Raw genomic sequence first — 16,332 nt, 5'->3', positions numbered from 1 at the left:
ATAATTAGCCTTTTTCAGGAGTGTGTGAGTCTCTGAGGAGCCATCAAATTATAGAGAAATCTTGGTAATTGTGGGTTCTGCTTCACTGGGTTCCCAATATCACGTTTTCCCTTTCACTGGATTTTTTTTTTTCCTACCCAACTCTGAAAATTCTCACAAAACTGTAGGGATTGCTGAGGCATGTTCTGATCCCCATAGCTGCTCACCTGACTCGGTTTCTAGGCTTTGGGCATCTTGGAGGCACGTGGTACGTTGGAGCTTGGCTTTCAGGGGCCGGGGACCGCGACGGTCCCATTCACCACGGTGCCCCATGTGCCCTGGAAATAAGCAGCAGACCCCGCCACACAGAGGGGCCTCAGGAGCCACCAGGCCCACCACGGCTGCAGTTCACATCTCGTAGCTGCTCCATCCTCCCAGGTTAGGAAAGGTGAGACTTTCCACGGGGTGTGTTGGAGGTGGGAGGGAAATGGTGGGCTTTGGGTCCCCACGGAGACATCCCACCCACACCATCACCAAGCATCTGGTCCATTGGGAACTGAGAGATGGGGCCACAGAGGAGAGCCCATCAACAGAAGGGTTGGAGGAAGAGGGTGGAGACACGATTCATTGGGGTGAGGAGGTCTACAGAGCTGTACCTGGAAAATGTGCTGTTCCTAGCTGCGAGGAGCTGGCCCAGGTCAGAGACCCTTTGTCGGAAGCTCTTGGCCCTTCCCCTTCCTGCAAGCCTGTTTCCCACCCCACCCCCCCACCACCAAAATGTCAACCAAGAGCCCCAGACATAATGACACGTTATCTTTGCTGTACCTCTCTGGGGGACACCTGTTTCTCACCTGGCCATCTCCTCCACAGAAGAGGGTAAGAGGTGACTTGCCTGAGGCCACATGGCCTGATTACAATGGGGAAGGCAGGGACCCCAAGGCCCCCCGAGGCCTCCAGCTCCCCGCAGTGCTGAGGAGCCGGAGGAGGTGAAGCTGAGACCGGGGCTGATGGCTAAACTTCACAAAACCAAGACCTGCTCTCTAGATGCTAGAGGTTTCCATGAACACGAACTGGGACCTCTGGAGAGGCTGCGGTTGGGATCCAGGAGTGACGGGAGAGTGAAGAACAGAAGCTTCCCCGAGTGGTTACCTCGCCCTCGGGCACAGCCTCCTCTCCCCCTTTCCTGCCCTGATTCCTCCCATGCTGGAGCCCACGGTCACCAGGCAGGAAGGTCCTGCCCATGTGTCCCAGGGAGCACCAGAACCTAGGCCGTATCTACCCTATAGGGTTTTCTACCTCTGGTCCTTCTGAAAGAATCCCACCCTTCCAGATCCTTCCTTCACAGATGGGGAGACAAAGGCCCAGGCAGATGGGGCATGTCCACCAGGATGACCAATTCGAACGTTAGTCATCCTCCAAGCCATTCTCAGGTCCATCCCCCAGGGTGGGTGCCCTCCCCTCCCCTCTCTTCCCTTCCCTCCCTTCCCTCCCCCATGGGTGACAGAGCAGACAATGGAGGGGCTTTAACCAGGGTTCATCCGTCTCCCAGAGCTGGGCCCTATGCCCTCTGCAGGGGACCCTGTGGCCATTCTGGAAGCCTGCACCTTGGAGTCCTGTTCTCTCCTCTCAGGCTTTTTGTCCCTGGTGACGTGCACAGAGCTGGGCTTCCAAAACAACATGAGCTACTGGTAAATTCAGTACGTACTCTTCCTGAGGGCCTGGAACTTTCTCCTGCCCATTGCCTGCCCCTGTGCAACGCTGCCTCCATCATGAAGCCCCCGATCCTGTTTGCCTGGAAGTGGCCCCCGCTCCTGCCACCTGCCGAGGCCATCCCCCAGTGTCCCTTTCTCGTGGTAAGCAGGGTTCCCTGTGAGCCTGAGCACAGAGCCTGGGGAAGAAGGGCCAGAAATGTGCAGTCTGAGCCCTGGATCCCCTTCAGCAATGTCCCCTCTGAGCCCAGTCTCCCCGTGTCCCGCCTGCACAAGCGTGGACGAGCAGCAGAAGTCAGGGCTTCATTCTCAGAGTGCCGCTCTGCACGCAGGCCTAAGATCCACCCATCATAGCTTGGCCTCAGCGGAGCAAAGACGGGGGCCCTGAGTCAGGTGGGGCCTGGCACGAGGCTGGCCAGACGCTGACCCGAGCCAGTGGCTTCTGCAGGTGGGGGATGCAGCCTTGAATCCTCCCAGGAAGCATAGAGAACCGTGATGTAAGGACAAGCCTGGCACGCAGGAGGAAAGAGGAGAGGTGGATGGAGGGGCAGGATTTGGGGTTTCAGGATTAATGGGAAGGCAATTCCTGGAGGTGGGGGGGGCATACCCATCTTCTCATAGGGGCAGGTAAGTGCTGCAGATACAGAGTCCCTGGCTCCCCTAGCCTCAGGCTCGCTCTCTTTAGAAGATGCACCTTGCACAGCTAGGGCGCCTCGTGCAGTCAAGGAAACTAAGCAGAGACCCACTGCAAGAAGCAACTGGTTAATTAAGGAGCCATATGCCGTTAACAAATCTAATTGGGGAAGAGTCACCTGCAACAGAAGGTGTCTAAGTAAATACATCCAGATGCTGGTTGACGTCAGCCCAGCCAGTCCTCCCCGAGCTGGAGCTGGTGGCAGAGAATGAGGCAGACTTGGTCCGGGGTGGGGTAAGGGTGGGGCCCTGGGCCACAAGGAAGAAACGCAGACCCAGAGAAGTGAAGTGAATTGTCCTGGGCCACACAGCAAATCACAAAGGCAAGGTTTGAATCCTGGTTCAACCCACATTTCCTAGGCTTGGCTGCTTCCCATCCAGCCCGGGCCCCCTCAGCCTCCAACACCCAGAGGCCTCATTTTCAAAATCAAAAGCCGCATTGCATTGCCCAGATGGGGGGTGAGGTGGGGGGAGAGGTCCACACTGGATGCCACTCCTTGACCTTGGCCGTACCTCCTGTGCAAACCCCAGACACCTCAGTAGGAGGAAAGGTCTAAAGAACAGACCTGAGCCTCCAGCGCTCACGACAGCAGACACCCCTGGCTCTTCTGCTGACACCCTGCCCTCAGCATCCAGGGGAGAAACATGGAATAAGGGCAGGAGCCCCGACCAGCCATCAAAGCTCCTGTGGGGTCTTAGTGCAGCCCCTGGTCACAGGCAGTCACGAAATCTGTTCATAGAGTAAATGGGAAACTGGCACATCCTTGTGCCAAGAGAGCCCAACAGTTAGACAACATTTTTTGTTAGCTCCCTGCTAATCTTTGGTATCTGTTCATCAGGACAAGTCCCCGGATGCTCAAGTGAAAGACCCAGCGGACCTTATCCAGAAATGTTCCCCTGTGCAAATCCTAGCTAACGTCCAGAAGACTCAAAAACAACACACACACACACACCCATCAACTCCACCTAAACAATACGACTCCGGAGGATTCAGGTTTGGTGAGACTCCAGGATCTCTCTGGAGTGCTGTCGTGACTGGAGACCCCAGGTAGAGACGTCTGGATGGACAGGTCCTCCACGGAAGCTGGGTGTGAGAGGGAAGGGCCTTGAAAGAAACTTAACTGTGTGGGTAACGGGGAGCCAGAGAAGGTTCTCGAGCATGAGAATGACTAGAACGACTTAGAATATGACGAGCTTGTCAAAGGCCTGGACGGTCGCCGCCCGTCAGGTGTGGCCTGGGGCAGGGTTCCACTGATCCTGCTCCCGCCGTGTCCACGCTCGGCGCCTCGGCGCACGCTCTGTCCCCGCCTAAAACAGCGCCCACTTGCTCCGTCAAGGTTCCCCTGAGAGATTCCCAAAAGCTACTTCCTCCGCCAAGCCAAGTTCCTCGGCCGGAGGCAATCCCCTCCTTTCCCTGGTTTCATTTCGAGTCAAACGCCAGGCGGGAACCCGTAGGCGCCCTGGAGCTGGCCTGAGAACTGCAGACGCGCCCGAGAACACCAGAGCGGCACCTGCCGCGGACCAGGTGCCCAGTCACGGTCGCCTCCCGCGGTCCCCGCAGCCACTCCGCACGGGAGGGTTTATTTATAACCTCTAACTAAAGCTGGGGAAACAGCCTCAGAGGGGCAAAGCCAGCACCCACCGGTCTCAGGTGTGCGAGGTGCCACAGCCTGAGCAGCTTCCACCCCACACGCTGCCCCCACGGAGGTCGGGGGCGCCTGCCTTTGCCTCAGTCCCAGGGCCCCCGAGCCCATGTCAGGCGGGTGCGGAGCTGAGGCCGGGGGTCCCTGGCACTCACCACCCAGCCTCTCCTGGCAGGACAACGTGGCACTGACCTGGCTCCTGGTGATGTTCCCATCACAGGGCCCCCTCCCCATGCAAGGTGACAGGGTGCAATGTCACAAGCTCGCTTCTGGAGCTTGAAGATGTACCAACCACCCACTTTAACGGGAAAAGGCCGGCTGTGGGCAGCTCGCGGCCTGTGGCACGCGGCACACTCAGCTCCGGCAGCCAAGTGCCCCTGGATCGCCAACAGCGGGTGATGGATTTTCAGCATGTGGACGGGCATCGGGCTCCAGGGACGGGGCAATCGCCTGTACTGAAGTTAAGATATGTGAGGGTAACAGGGACGCATGGCCACCCAGGCCACCCAGGCAGGCAGCTAGGACTCTGGTCGCCTTTATCCCCCTCTGGGCGCTGCCCAGCGCTGACCGCTCCCGAGGCAGAGCCATCGGGTGTGCTTCCCAGGATGGCCTTGCGTGACACAACAGAAGAGCCCCGAGGAAGGCATCCCTGAGTGCATCAGGGGCCTTGGGTGGAGGAGTGGGGAGCTCCCCTCGCCAACTCCATGATGGACAATAGCAGGGGGACTTTCCGGGCGGCCGGGGGCTCAGAGAAGCTGCACGGGGGTCTTTTCTTAAGATGAAAGGCTGCTTAGCCCCAGCGGGGGGTGGGGAGGGCTGCTCTGTGTTATCAGAACTGAAAACTCCATGCCCCAGAACTTGCCAGAGCAAATCTCTCCAAGACAGAGGTCCCAATTGTGGTCCTTGATGGCCAAGAGCACGGCCACGACAGCCGGTTACGGTTTTAGGATTATTAATGCGAGGAAAGGCCCATTGAGGAGCTGCCGGGGGCCAGAGCACCCCAGCCAGCTTGCAGGGGTCCCACGGCAAGCCCACCGGCTCAGCCCTGCCGGCCAGCTTCGTAGGCCACGGAAGCCCAGCTCTGTGCCTTACGTCTACTTATAGCTGGGTCGGCCCCACAGGTGTTTAGGGAAAAGATCGCAGAGTCAGGAATAGCAGAGTGTTCAGCTCTGGCAATGAGACCCGGCACCCAGGGTCTCGTGGACACCTCCCTAGGACCTTCCACTCGTTTCTCCAACAGAGGAGAGCGACGTTTAGTGTAACCCACATATCTACAGTGGGAGGCAACCAGAGAGGGCTCGAGAAAGCCAAATACCTCAAATGCATCAATTGGTGACACCACATCACCATGTGGTCCTGCCTAACGTCTCCAAGATGAGGAAACCAGAGAGAAGCAGAGCATGGGGTAGCCCCCCCCCCCCAAGACAAGGGGCCTGGACTCTTCAAAGGGGCAGCATCTGAAAGACATGAATGGCAAGAAAGAAGATCCTAGATTGGAGTAATCTGGGGCAACCAGACGGGTAAGGTGGAGGTGACCTTGTCTCTTGGATTCACAAGAAAGCTCTGGAGGACATTCTGGGAGCACAGCTGGGAAGATGTGAACACGGACCGTATTTTAGATACTGATACTGCATGAACGCTGAATTTCCCGCGGTGTCTGTGGCGCTGTTCTCTAGGATGCTCTTGGCCCCAGGAGATCACTTTTTTGCTTTGGCTGAACCACCTAAAAGCTGCAGACCCCACTTCATCCTCCATGTACCTTGGGGTGGGAGGAGGGTCAAGCAAGTGTGACAAAGTGCTACAGGCTGGTGGGGGGTTTGGGTGATAGGTATACAGAGATTTATCCTACTCTTCTTGCAACTTTGCTCGAATCTGCAATTTTCCAAAGTTGGTGGAGGGAGAATCATGGAAACAGGATTTCCCCCTGAATCATGGGAATAGGATTTCCCCACAGCGGCGTGTCCCAAGCTGTCATCAAGAAAGGGCCATCCAGAATGGATTTACACCCAGGGCTCTGGGGAACCCAGGATGCTTGGGGCCTGGTTCATGTGATGATGCTCTGTTCTCGGCACCACTGCTTGCCCCCTCTCCCTCCATCTCCCCAGCACCCTGCCAAATGAAATGGTCTCTGGTATTCCTGGTAGCCCAACCTTCAAAAGTGCCCACTGATTGGAACATCCAGGCCAAATGTCTTCATGGGTCAAATTCCTGAACCCCCCCCCACCTCCACCCCATACCATGTGTCGTGGGACCACAACAGAGGCCAGGGAGGGGAGAGGACTTCTGGGGGCCCAGGGAGGCAGGAGGCATGGCCCTACCAACCCTTCCTTGTCTGGGACCCCGGACGCACCCCAGGTAAGCCAGGACTCTGGAAGAAACTCCTGTTAGAGTCCTAGCCGCAGGCTCACCCAGGACAGGCCCCCTGTCTGCACCCCTTTTGGGGTGAAGCCACAGGCCCTAGCACACCTCAGAGGACAGTACCCCATCACACTAATAGAATGGACGTGTTCCAGCACAGGCCTCAGACCTTGCACCTCTGTGGATGCCCGTAACTGGTAGCTTAATTAGGGCCGATTATTTTTAAAAACTGCAGAAAGAAACAGGGCCATGGACCTCAGCGGCAGGTGGTTTTTCTCCTCTGATCATTGTTTGCTCTCTCACCTCCCTCTCCGACTCCATGTGCACAGACAAATGAATGCCTCTAACCCGTTCTCTCCAGCTTCCAGCTGCTGGTGAGCGTTGCTAGGAATCGGGATCCGTGAGGCTTTCGGATCAAGGTGAGGCAGAGAAAAGTGACCTCCTAGACCTAGCTGTGGGCTTCTGAGCTGCTGTCCAGACATTCCCCCACTGAAGGCCCCGCGTGCAGAGAAGCCACGGCGAGCCAAATTCCGCAGTCCCTCTCCCCTTTCTGTAGATGGGGTCTGAGCACCTGCAAAGGCGGGCCTCCCAGGCAGCAGTGTGGGTCCATCTGCTTCCTCTCCCAGGGCAAGGTTTCTGGGCTGCAAACGACCTGCTGTGCTCACGGCCAAGGGCAAGCGGCACCTCCCAATCAGTGATGCACGGCAGGAACACAACAGATGCTTCAGGGAGCACCAGGCAGCCCGCTGCACTGAAGGGTCTGCTGCCTGGGTTTCAAGGCGGAGTGCTGTGGGTGGGAAGAAGAGACCCGACTCCAGCTCTGGGGCTAACCATGCACCTCAAAACCCAGACGGTGGGCTCACTTCTAGGTATACAAGAGTCCAACGGTCCCGTGGCACGATAGCACCTTCCAGCTGGCATGGGGGTGGTGAAAACGGGAAGGTCTCTAGAAAGCACCCAGGCCTGTTTAGGATGATCCGTGCCACTGCCCACCTTCCTCCCATCTTTGGTGACGTGGATGGATGGAGATCCCTTAAGCTGGAAAACGTTCAAGCAGGAGTCCGAAAGCTCTTTAAGGACCTGTGAGGTATGCTGCTTTCTAGAACCGGGTGGCCAGGCAGTCCCCTGGGATTCCGGTGGGCCGTGGCCCTGACTGAAGCTGAAATCTGTGTCCCAACAAGCTAGAGTGACTTGTCCCCCTCACTGAGGGGCACTGCCACCTGCAAGAAGGGGGCTGAGAAACCGGACTGGGGAAAGAAGTCGTCGGCTGTGCAAGGAGTGGAGACCTGGCCTGAGGCATGGAGGGACCTGCGGGGTACAAGCAACAGCGGTGACCGCACAGCCAGGAAGATGGCAGGTGGAGAATCACATGGGAAGACCAAGGGCCTGGCAGGCTAATCTGAGATGCTGGTTCCCCCTTCCTGGCCCCTCTGTCTCCTCCCCCAAAAGTGAGGGAGCTCAGGGAGGTGGACTCAGACTAAAGCTTCCTCTTGGCTTTTGAGGATTCTCCTGCTGACTGAGCCATCTCAGGGGGCCAGCTCTCTGGATGCAGATGCCCCAGCCCCATTTCATCAGGAGGGAGGGACCCTGGAGGCTGTCAATTCGCTGACACCCCATGAGAGCACCTTACTGGGGTGCGTGGAGGACTCCTTGGCCGGAGACCAGAGTTGGGAACCACCAGGGCCATCTGAGAAAAGGTGAGATATCCCAAAGGAAGCAAACCAAGGTTCACCACCGTGCCCTCAAGACCTCAAGCGTGAACAAGGATATTTAACTTTGGAAGAGGAGACTCACTGACTGCCCTTAGGTGGGCTGAGCGGTAGCCAAGGACCGAGAACCAGGAGGGATCTGGGAGCATGAGGGTCTACACTGCTTTCAATGCTCAAGTTGGTGGTCATCACTGAACAGAAAGAACTTCACCCTACAATCCTTACTGCCATAAAGAACAGTCAACTCTGGAAATCTAGAATATGGAATGTCTTTTTCCTGTCCCTGGAAGCATTTAAACAGAAGGACACTTTACACAGCTATTTTAGTCAGGGAACCAGCCCCTGAATGAAGGGCTGAGACTGGGCTCTTCTGACTCCTGGTGCACCCACTTGTGGGCAGAGAGAAGCAGGTGGCCTCAGCTGAAGGCTGAAGGCAGAGGCCACGGTGTGCTGGAGCCAGCTTCTCGGGCCAGGACCAGCTCCGCGACACTGAGCAAACCAGCCACCCTCTTGTGCCTCAGTTTCCCTTACAGATCAAAGATTGTCATACGCCCCATTTGAGGACAAATCTTACAAAGGTTTTCACGAGAAACCTCACACCGATCGCAAGCATTCTCCTCCAAAGCAGGAGGCACTCTGCAAAGGTGGACTAGTATTTTCATACCTATGATCCCTCAATAATGAAGAATTTCTTCCAAGAGGAAAAAAAAAAATCTATTCTCTGGCCAGGTTTTAGAGCCCTAAAGGTTTTTTTTTTTGTTTTTGTTTTTTAAATGAGTGAACCAAGACAACCGTGAAGGTTGAGAACCGTGGTTCCCAGACCCCTTTCACAGGCCCCCTGTCCTGGACGCAGAGCCCACTGTCAACATGGGATGGGACACCACAGTGCCTGCCCCTCCAGAGGAGTCTGGACTGCTGTGTTTCGCTCCAATGGCCCAAATGCTTGGGATTGGTGGCATCTAGGTGGCTTATCCTCTCAGGAATCCCTCAGACCTCCTCTTTCTAGGCAGCGGATCCTCCACTCTGGGAGATCTCCCGGGGGCTCCTGCTGCTCCTTCTGGGCCAAAGCCCTTTTCTATCCAAGAGTCATGACCATTCCCTTCATGAAAAAGACATGGGAAGGTGAGTGAATTCTAGAAAAGATAGGGGTGGTGACGAGCGAAGTTGAAGGTCCCCTCTGGGAATTTGGATTCCAGATTTTTCTTTATTCGGGTCACTGAAAAGACCCCCAGTGTGCCCAATTCTATAGACTTGCCCTCCCCTAGGAGATTAACAGGCCTTCCTTGTGGGTCGTCCAAAGGGACCACAGGGAGGAATTTCTCCACTACTCAGGAAAGTTGTCCCCTGAGATTGACACGTTCCCAGCAGGCCAAGACACCGCTCCTTGCCTCTAAACGCTTCCTGAGACCAACACAGACTTGCCCTTATTTACAAATCAAATGCAATTAGAGACTGTCTTTCTTGAAATACGTATATATATATTTTTAAACAAGGAATGCCCTGTCATTTTTTATTAGGAAAATAAACCACATCCACCTAATACCCATTCTCATCCAAGCATCCCAAACCACAATTCTTATTTATGCAGGTAGACGCTGCACAAACCGCCACGGCTACCACCACCGCTTCCATCCTTCTATAAATAAGAGAGAAGTAACAAAATACTCTGTGGTTCCAACAATTTTCCAGTTTCCCCTGACACTTCCAGTTGCACGGTAAATTGTTAGAACTGCAGATGATTAAAAAAAAATCCTTTAATAAATTAATATTATTACTGGCTTTGGATTATTCCATTGCTAGTTTTGTTTTCTTGCGTTGATAATGCATACCAGTTTAACAAAGTGCATGCTTCTAAAAAATTTTTGAACTGGCAAGCTAAAATGATCCATGTCCTCTTTCCCACCCACCCCCCTAAAAAGAAGTTAATATAATTTAGAACCTAGCATTTAAAAAATATGGTCATGACACGTCTGGGAGAGAAGACCGCTTATGGAACATGCTTGGTTTGGCAGAATGATAAATCAAAAACCTCGTGGGTTTGGTTTTCCCCGTTTTGTTTGGAAGCCGCTGAAAGCAGGTTATCAACAGAACTGTGTCATGGAAAAGAAAACCGTGAATACCTGATACTTTCCGTTTTGCCACACGGTGCACGCACGCGTACACGCACACACACACGCACACGGAAGCACACGGGCGTGTGCACTCCCTCACTCGCACACAGTCCGTGCACGCACGCACACACACAGCCACCCACCGCTTCGGGGAGGAGAGAGGAGTTAGGTCAGACAGCACGTGGGTGGGCACTCGCCGGCTGGCAGCCTGGTGTGCAACTTTGGGTTGGGTATCCTCTCAGCTCTGCCTGGTGGTCTCGGTCTCACACCTGTCCTGGGAAGGCCACCCCAGAGATGGGGCAGGCTGCGGAGAAATGTAAGGCATACTTCGCTGGGAAGGAAGGAAGAAATCCATGCTTCATGCTCAGACGCGAGTTTCAGAGGAGGACGGGCCTTTCTTTTTCCCTGTGGCCTGCTCTGTCTCGCAGGGAGGGGAGGGGAGGGAGGAAGGAAACCATGGGGTGGGGGGCGGGGAGGAAAAAAGGAAAGAAAATAATAGATAATGAGGACAACAGTAAAGGATACTAATAATAAGAAAGAACAGACGAGGTGGGCCAGTGGAACTCGAGGTCAAACAGGACAAGTGACTCTTTCTGCCTACGCCGCCCGCCCCGCACCCTAAATGGACTTCCGCCGTCTCATCAGCCTGTGGTTGTCGGTAAAGCTGTGTAACCCGGGGGAGATGGAGCTGATGGGGGACGGGAAGAGGCTGTTTTTCAATGTGCTTGGTGAGATCTCCTCGATCTTGTACGAGATGGAGTGGAAGTACTGGGGGGCGAGCTTGGCGCTGAAGGAGTTCTGCTGGGGCGCCGGGCGCCCTCCGTAATCCTGCGGGCGGTAGCAGGTGCAAGAGCACACGGACTGCAGGTCCGGGGCGTCCGCCTTGTACCGGGGCCGGCCCTGGCGCGCCTCCTCGGGGATGTGAATGACCATGCTGTTGCGGTTTCCGGCAAGGGACGCCCTCTCCTCGGCATCCCGCCGCTCGTCCTCGCTGTTCATGGTCAAGAACCTGAGGACCACCAGGTTGAGGAAGGCCCCGATGACGGTCAGCCCCACCAGGATATACATAAAGCTAAAGGCCACGTACAGTGGCTTCTTTTGCAGGGCGCCCTTGGTCTGCAGCGCCACGTAGTCCCCAAACCCAATGGTAGTCAACGTGATGAAGCAGTAGTAGTAGGCGTGAAAGAAGCTCCACTCCTCGCACTGGGAGAAGGCGGCCGCCCCGATGCACAGCGTCCCCATGCAGGAGAAGAAGCCCACGGTCACCATGTTCTCCATGGACACCTCCGTGTTGCGCATCCCGCAGCACTTCTTGATGCGCTTCAGCAGGTAGCGCACAAAGGTGTTCATCCGCTCGCCCAGGCTCTGGAACATGACCAGCGTCAGCGGGATGCCCAGCACCGCGTAGAACATGCAGAAGGCCTTGCCCGCGTCGGTGCCGGGGGCAGCGTGCCCATAACCTGAGGGGTGGGGTGAGAAAACAGGGAGAAGGAGTGAGGAGAGGTCCCCTGAGGTATGGGGTGGGGTTGCACTTGGCATTTCAGGGAGGAGGGGGCTGGGGCAGGCCCATAACCCGGGAGAGAGAGCCAGTGAAGAAATGTCACTTGAGGTTGGGGTTGGGAAGGGAGTGCGGGCATTTCGATTGGGATGGAGGCCGGAACATGCCAGCATCCTGGAGGGAGGAGGGGAAAGGAAGAATCAGGGAGGTGTCCTTTGAAATTTAGGGATGGGAGAGGTGCTCTTTGGGGCAGTTCAGAGGAGGGGGAGCATTTTGTTGTTTTTAGAGCAAAACAAAGTTTTTTAAAAGAAAAAGCAGCATCCTCACTAATAAGGCTGTGAAAGTAGTGAGGCCAAAGGACAAAATGAAGTATGGCCACTGTGGACCAACATTACTGTTGTAGACCAGGCTCTGGGCAGAGTCCTCGTCCCACAGATCCTCACTCTGACCTCCTAACAACCCTACAAACCAGGCATGATGAGTCTGATACAACAAGAACACTGAGCTCTGGTTACCTAACAGTAGGATACCTTGATTTCTTCAGAGCTGGGAATTGAACCCAGAGCTTTTGGGCACCAAGAACGAGGCTCAAAAGCAGAGAGTTTTGAATCAGGAGGAGTAACTGCAGAGTGTAATACAAACACCAGGAGGGCAAAGACTTGTACCTGTTTTGTTCACTGCTGGATCCCCCACCCCTAGAGTAACACCTAGCCTATAGAAGATTAATAAATGAAGGAATACGGTTGTGCCACTGTGTGAATCTGGGCTTCCCAGGAAAGAGGGAGCAAATAATCCTTCAAGAACCGTGCACGTGTAAGTGCTTTTGATACTCTTTGTGCAACTTCACAGCACGTCACTTCGTCAATACCCTACGTCCGTTGTGCAAAGCCGATTCTGTATTTCCTCGTGTTCAGAATGAGGATGGGGTGCTGGAAGGGTGAAGTTACCTGCCAGGTGCCATTCAGCTACTTGTTATTCATATCAGAGCCAGGATACAGTCTACACAATATGGCAGAAAGAACGCAAGACTCAGCAGGCTCTAGTTCAAGTTCTGAAACTAATACCGTCCAGAAAAAGGAAGAAGAAAAAAAAAAAACCTGAATCATGGGCAGCATTTGGACTGAGAGCTTGGAGGATGAACATGGCCTTCCTACATCTCAAATCCACCCCCCTCAAAAATGGCTTCCCTGATGTTACCCTGAGCCGTATGCTCATGGGCTCCTAGTCCTTTCACCAGCTGTATTATCCAGGGCACCAGACCACCCCTCCCAGCCCTGGTTTCTTCATCTGTTACATGGGATCATGATAATTTTCAGGTGGGATTGTGCAGACCTGCTGAGTCAGTCGGCCCCTAGTCCAGGGCCTGGTACTCAGTAGGGACCAACCAGACCCCCCAAGACCTCCCCTGCCCCCTGTCTCCCACAAGAAACTTCATATGACTGCTCAAGCTCACGCCTCTCTACCAGGACTTTATCATTTATGGTCTATCTCCCTCCCCTGGCAGGAATTCATGCCAGCCATGTCCTACCTACCCCAGGGGTCATATATTCAGTAGAGAGATGGCACCATTTGTCTGCTTCCAGGATGCCTTCTGTTCATCCTCTCTGACCATCAGTCCCACTGAGCCAGTACTGAGCTCCAGCCCCTCAAAAACCCCATATTCTTTGCAAAAGAGGGAAAATGACATGACAAAGTTGGAGTCAGGCCAGAAAGGATAGAACAGGGAAACCAAAGGCTGATGGGGAGAGCAACCAATCTAGAAATCCGACCTGAAGAAAGGCATCCCAGGAGCAAAAGAGAGAATAAGACCTAAAAACTCTGAAGAAATAGCCAAAATTAACCAAATTTGGTGAAAGACACAGCTTATAGATTCCAGAATCCCAGGGAACTCCAAGTAGGATAAACACAAAGACCACCACACATCAAACTGCTGAAAACCAAAGAGAAAAATCTTGTAGGCAGCCAGAGAGAAACAAGACCTCACACAGAGAACACTTTTGAATACATCTTCCTTCTAATCATGAACATTGGGAGCCTGAAAACACCAGAATAACATCTTTAAGGGGCTTTAAAAAAGAAACAAAAAACAAAAAAAGACTGTTAACCTGGAATTGTCCATCCACAGGAAATATCCTTTAAGAATGAAGGCAAGATACATTTTTACATTGAAGAAAACGTGTTACCAGTAGATCTACAGAGCATAATTACTAAAGGAAGTTCTTCCTAGAGGGAAATGATACCAGATGGAGACTTAGGTCTTCCGGAAAGAATGAAGCACGTCTCGGTAAACAAGTGGGTTTATATTTATACAAAATGCAGGGGTGGGAATCCCACTCTACCTCTAGATAGCTCACCTGCGTAGCTCACACAAAAGCCAGATGGATGGTGGGAAAACAGTAGACTGCTGGAGACTTACTAAGGCGGTAATATTAGCTAATGGCTCCGGATGGGATATATTTACTGGAGGAAACCAACACAGCATTTGCTGAATCAAAAAAAAAAAACAAAAAACCTGCACCTGGGGTGCCCAGACCCACCCATTCCTGTCAGCAGCAGTTTCCTTCATGTGGCCCGGACAGCAGTACGTCTGCAGACCCCGTGTCGGGGCGTGTCGGGTCTCCGGCCATCTGTCACACTGCAGAATGGAAGGACTTCATCATTCCGACACCCCCACGGTATCTCACCGCCACATTACAGTGGGGACAGGCCTCAGTAAGAGTGTGGGAGACGAACGCCACCAACGTTCAGGGCCTTCCACGTTAATGCATCTCCTAGGGCCCCGTGGTTTGGGCACAGGACTATTCCCGCTACGGTGAGAGAAGTTGCTGAACACGCAATGCTTCCGGGAAAGAGGCAGCCAGGCAGGACATCATCGATTTCCCCAACTGGACGCACCCATCTCCACCCTGCTCTCTGGTTTCCAGTTAGTGGGTCAGGAGGTCAGAGGAAGGGAGGAAGGGGAGGACCTTGGTCACAGGCCGCCTCCGCCAGCAGGTTCACAGCATAGAGCTACTCTCTACACTTCCAGTAACTATTCCCAGCTCTCCATCACGGCTCGTCCAGAATGCCACGCCTTCCCTCCGCCCGACCCACACTTTCCAGAAGAGTCTATAAATAGCCCACTGATTGAGAGTGCTGCTTCCTGCACAGGCCCTACTGATACGCTACACGTAGTCTCCCCTGGATCTGCTCGTCTCTGCTGCTACAACGCTCCAGGCACCGTAGGTGGACAGGTCCACACACATCGTGTCTACATCCAGGGAATGCATAAGCCATGTGTGTAATACACAGATGTAGCGTCTGCAGGTGCTCTGTGCAGAACACGTATGGCCTACCCTTGGGACCTCACAAACAGTATGTACGTGTGGGTCGGGGAACACCCGGACTTGGAACACGCAGGCACACACACCACAGATCTACCAGTACATAGAAGCATACACGACATGCCCAGAGCAGACCCGCATTCACCAACAGACTTTGTCTCCGCAGACCCTGTGCGTGTGTGCATGCAGAGAACACTCAAGGCACAGGATGTGCACACATTTATGTATATGCTGCACGGATTGCACATATTTATGACTCACTAGGCTACACAGTATCTGCAAGCTACAGGTATAAGATGAGAGAGAACAAAATGTGCATGTGCCAGATCGTGGAAAGCTTCCTTCCTTCCCGAGGCAACAAGGTACAAATCTCCAATGTTCTCACAGAACCTGTGTACCAGCTCAGACTGGTTTTCTTCAAATGTGAATGAATGAATGAATGAATGAATGCACTCTGGCTTCCCTGGGTTGGGAGCCATATTCACCAATTCTGACGACCTTTGCTCGTCATGGGGGACCCACAGGGACTTCCTTCCCCCAAATCTCCCAAGGGGCTCCAGGCAGCCAGCCAGCCCATGGCCAGGGCCTCCCTCAGTGCCCAGCATGAGGAGGGGCCTTAGAGGCTGAGGGCATGGGTGTCAAGGCCACAGAGGACCCCCAGGCAGAGGGGGTCTGTTCTCCTTCTCTCATCCCCCAGCCCCCACTCAGGATTGGTCCTGGGAGCTCACGAGAGCTCCATCTCTGTCCCGGTTTTCCCTCTACGTCCCCAGGCTCCCCAGGCACTAGAGCCAGTTCCTCCTCCACCTCCCAGTCCCGCAGAGGCCACATAACCTCAGGAATCCCACAGAGGACTATACCGGTTGCCCTTCCACCACTGGAAATGAATAATTCATCCTTTTGGGAAAGCGATGTCTAAAAACAATTTACGCAGGGTTCAGGAGGCATGCACAGGGCACAGAAGAGATACTGAAACCAGGCTGTCCCGGATGGACGCCTCCGGGTGGCCGCCATGTGACCTCCGTGGAGTCCCTCCATTCACAGGCCCCATGTGGAGCAGGAGGCTGAGAAAGGGAGAGGCGGCCAGCCTGCAGCCGCCCTGCAAGGCACGGGGCCACCCTTCCAAAGCCCCACTCTGAAAAGCTGTCTGAGGACTCTGCCACTCTTGGGCTTCCCAGAAGGATGCCTCAATGTCCCCATCTGTGAAATGGGGCCAAGGACAGGGAGCAGAGAGAGACGAAGCTGGAATGAGAAGCAGGCCCTCCCACTGGAGCTGAGCCCCCACCCCAGGCCGGCATTCAGATGTTGGGTG

General features: G+C 54.3%; 1 protein-coding gene across 1 annotated transcript in view; it reads right to left on the bottom strand.

Moving 5' to 3' along the window:
• Positions 1–10,752: 10,752 nt before the first annotated feature.
• Positions 10,753–16,332, bottom strand: part of KCNK9 (potassium two pore domain channel subfamily K member 9) — a 74,487-nt gene continuing 68,907 nt past the window's right edge. The window contains exon 2 of the mRNA XM_041769565.1: positions 10,753–11,662. Within this exon, the coding sequence (XP_041625499.1) occupies positions 10,821–11,662 (842 nt within the window). The 3' untranslated portion in view covers positions 10,753–10,820. The remainder of the gene's footprint in view (positions 11,663–16,332) is intronic.

This window comes from Vulpes lagopus, chromosome 9 (genome assembly GCF_018345385.1).
Source record: "Vulpes lagopus strain Blue_001 chromosome 9, ASM1834538v1, whole genome shotgun sequence".
NCBI classification, from domain to species: domain Eukaryota; kingdom Metazoa; phylum Chordata; class Mammalia; order Carnivora; family Canidae; genus Vulpes; species Vulpes lagopus.
The sequence above is the reverse complement of the archived record's forward strand: the minus strand, read 5'-3'. Positions and strand labels throughout refer to the sequence as shown.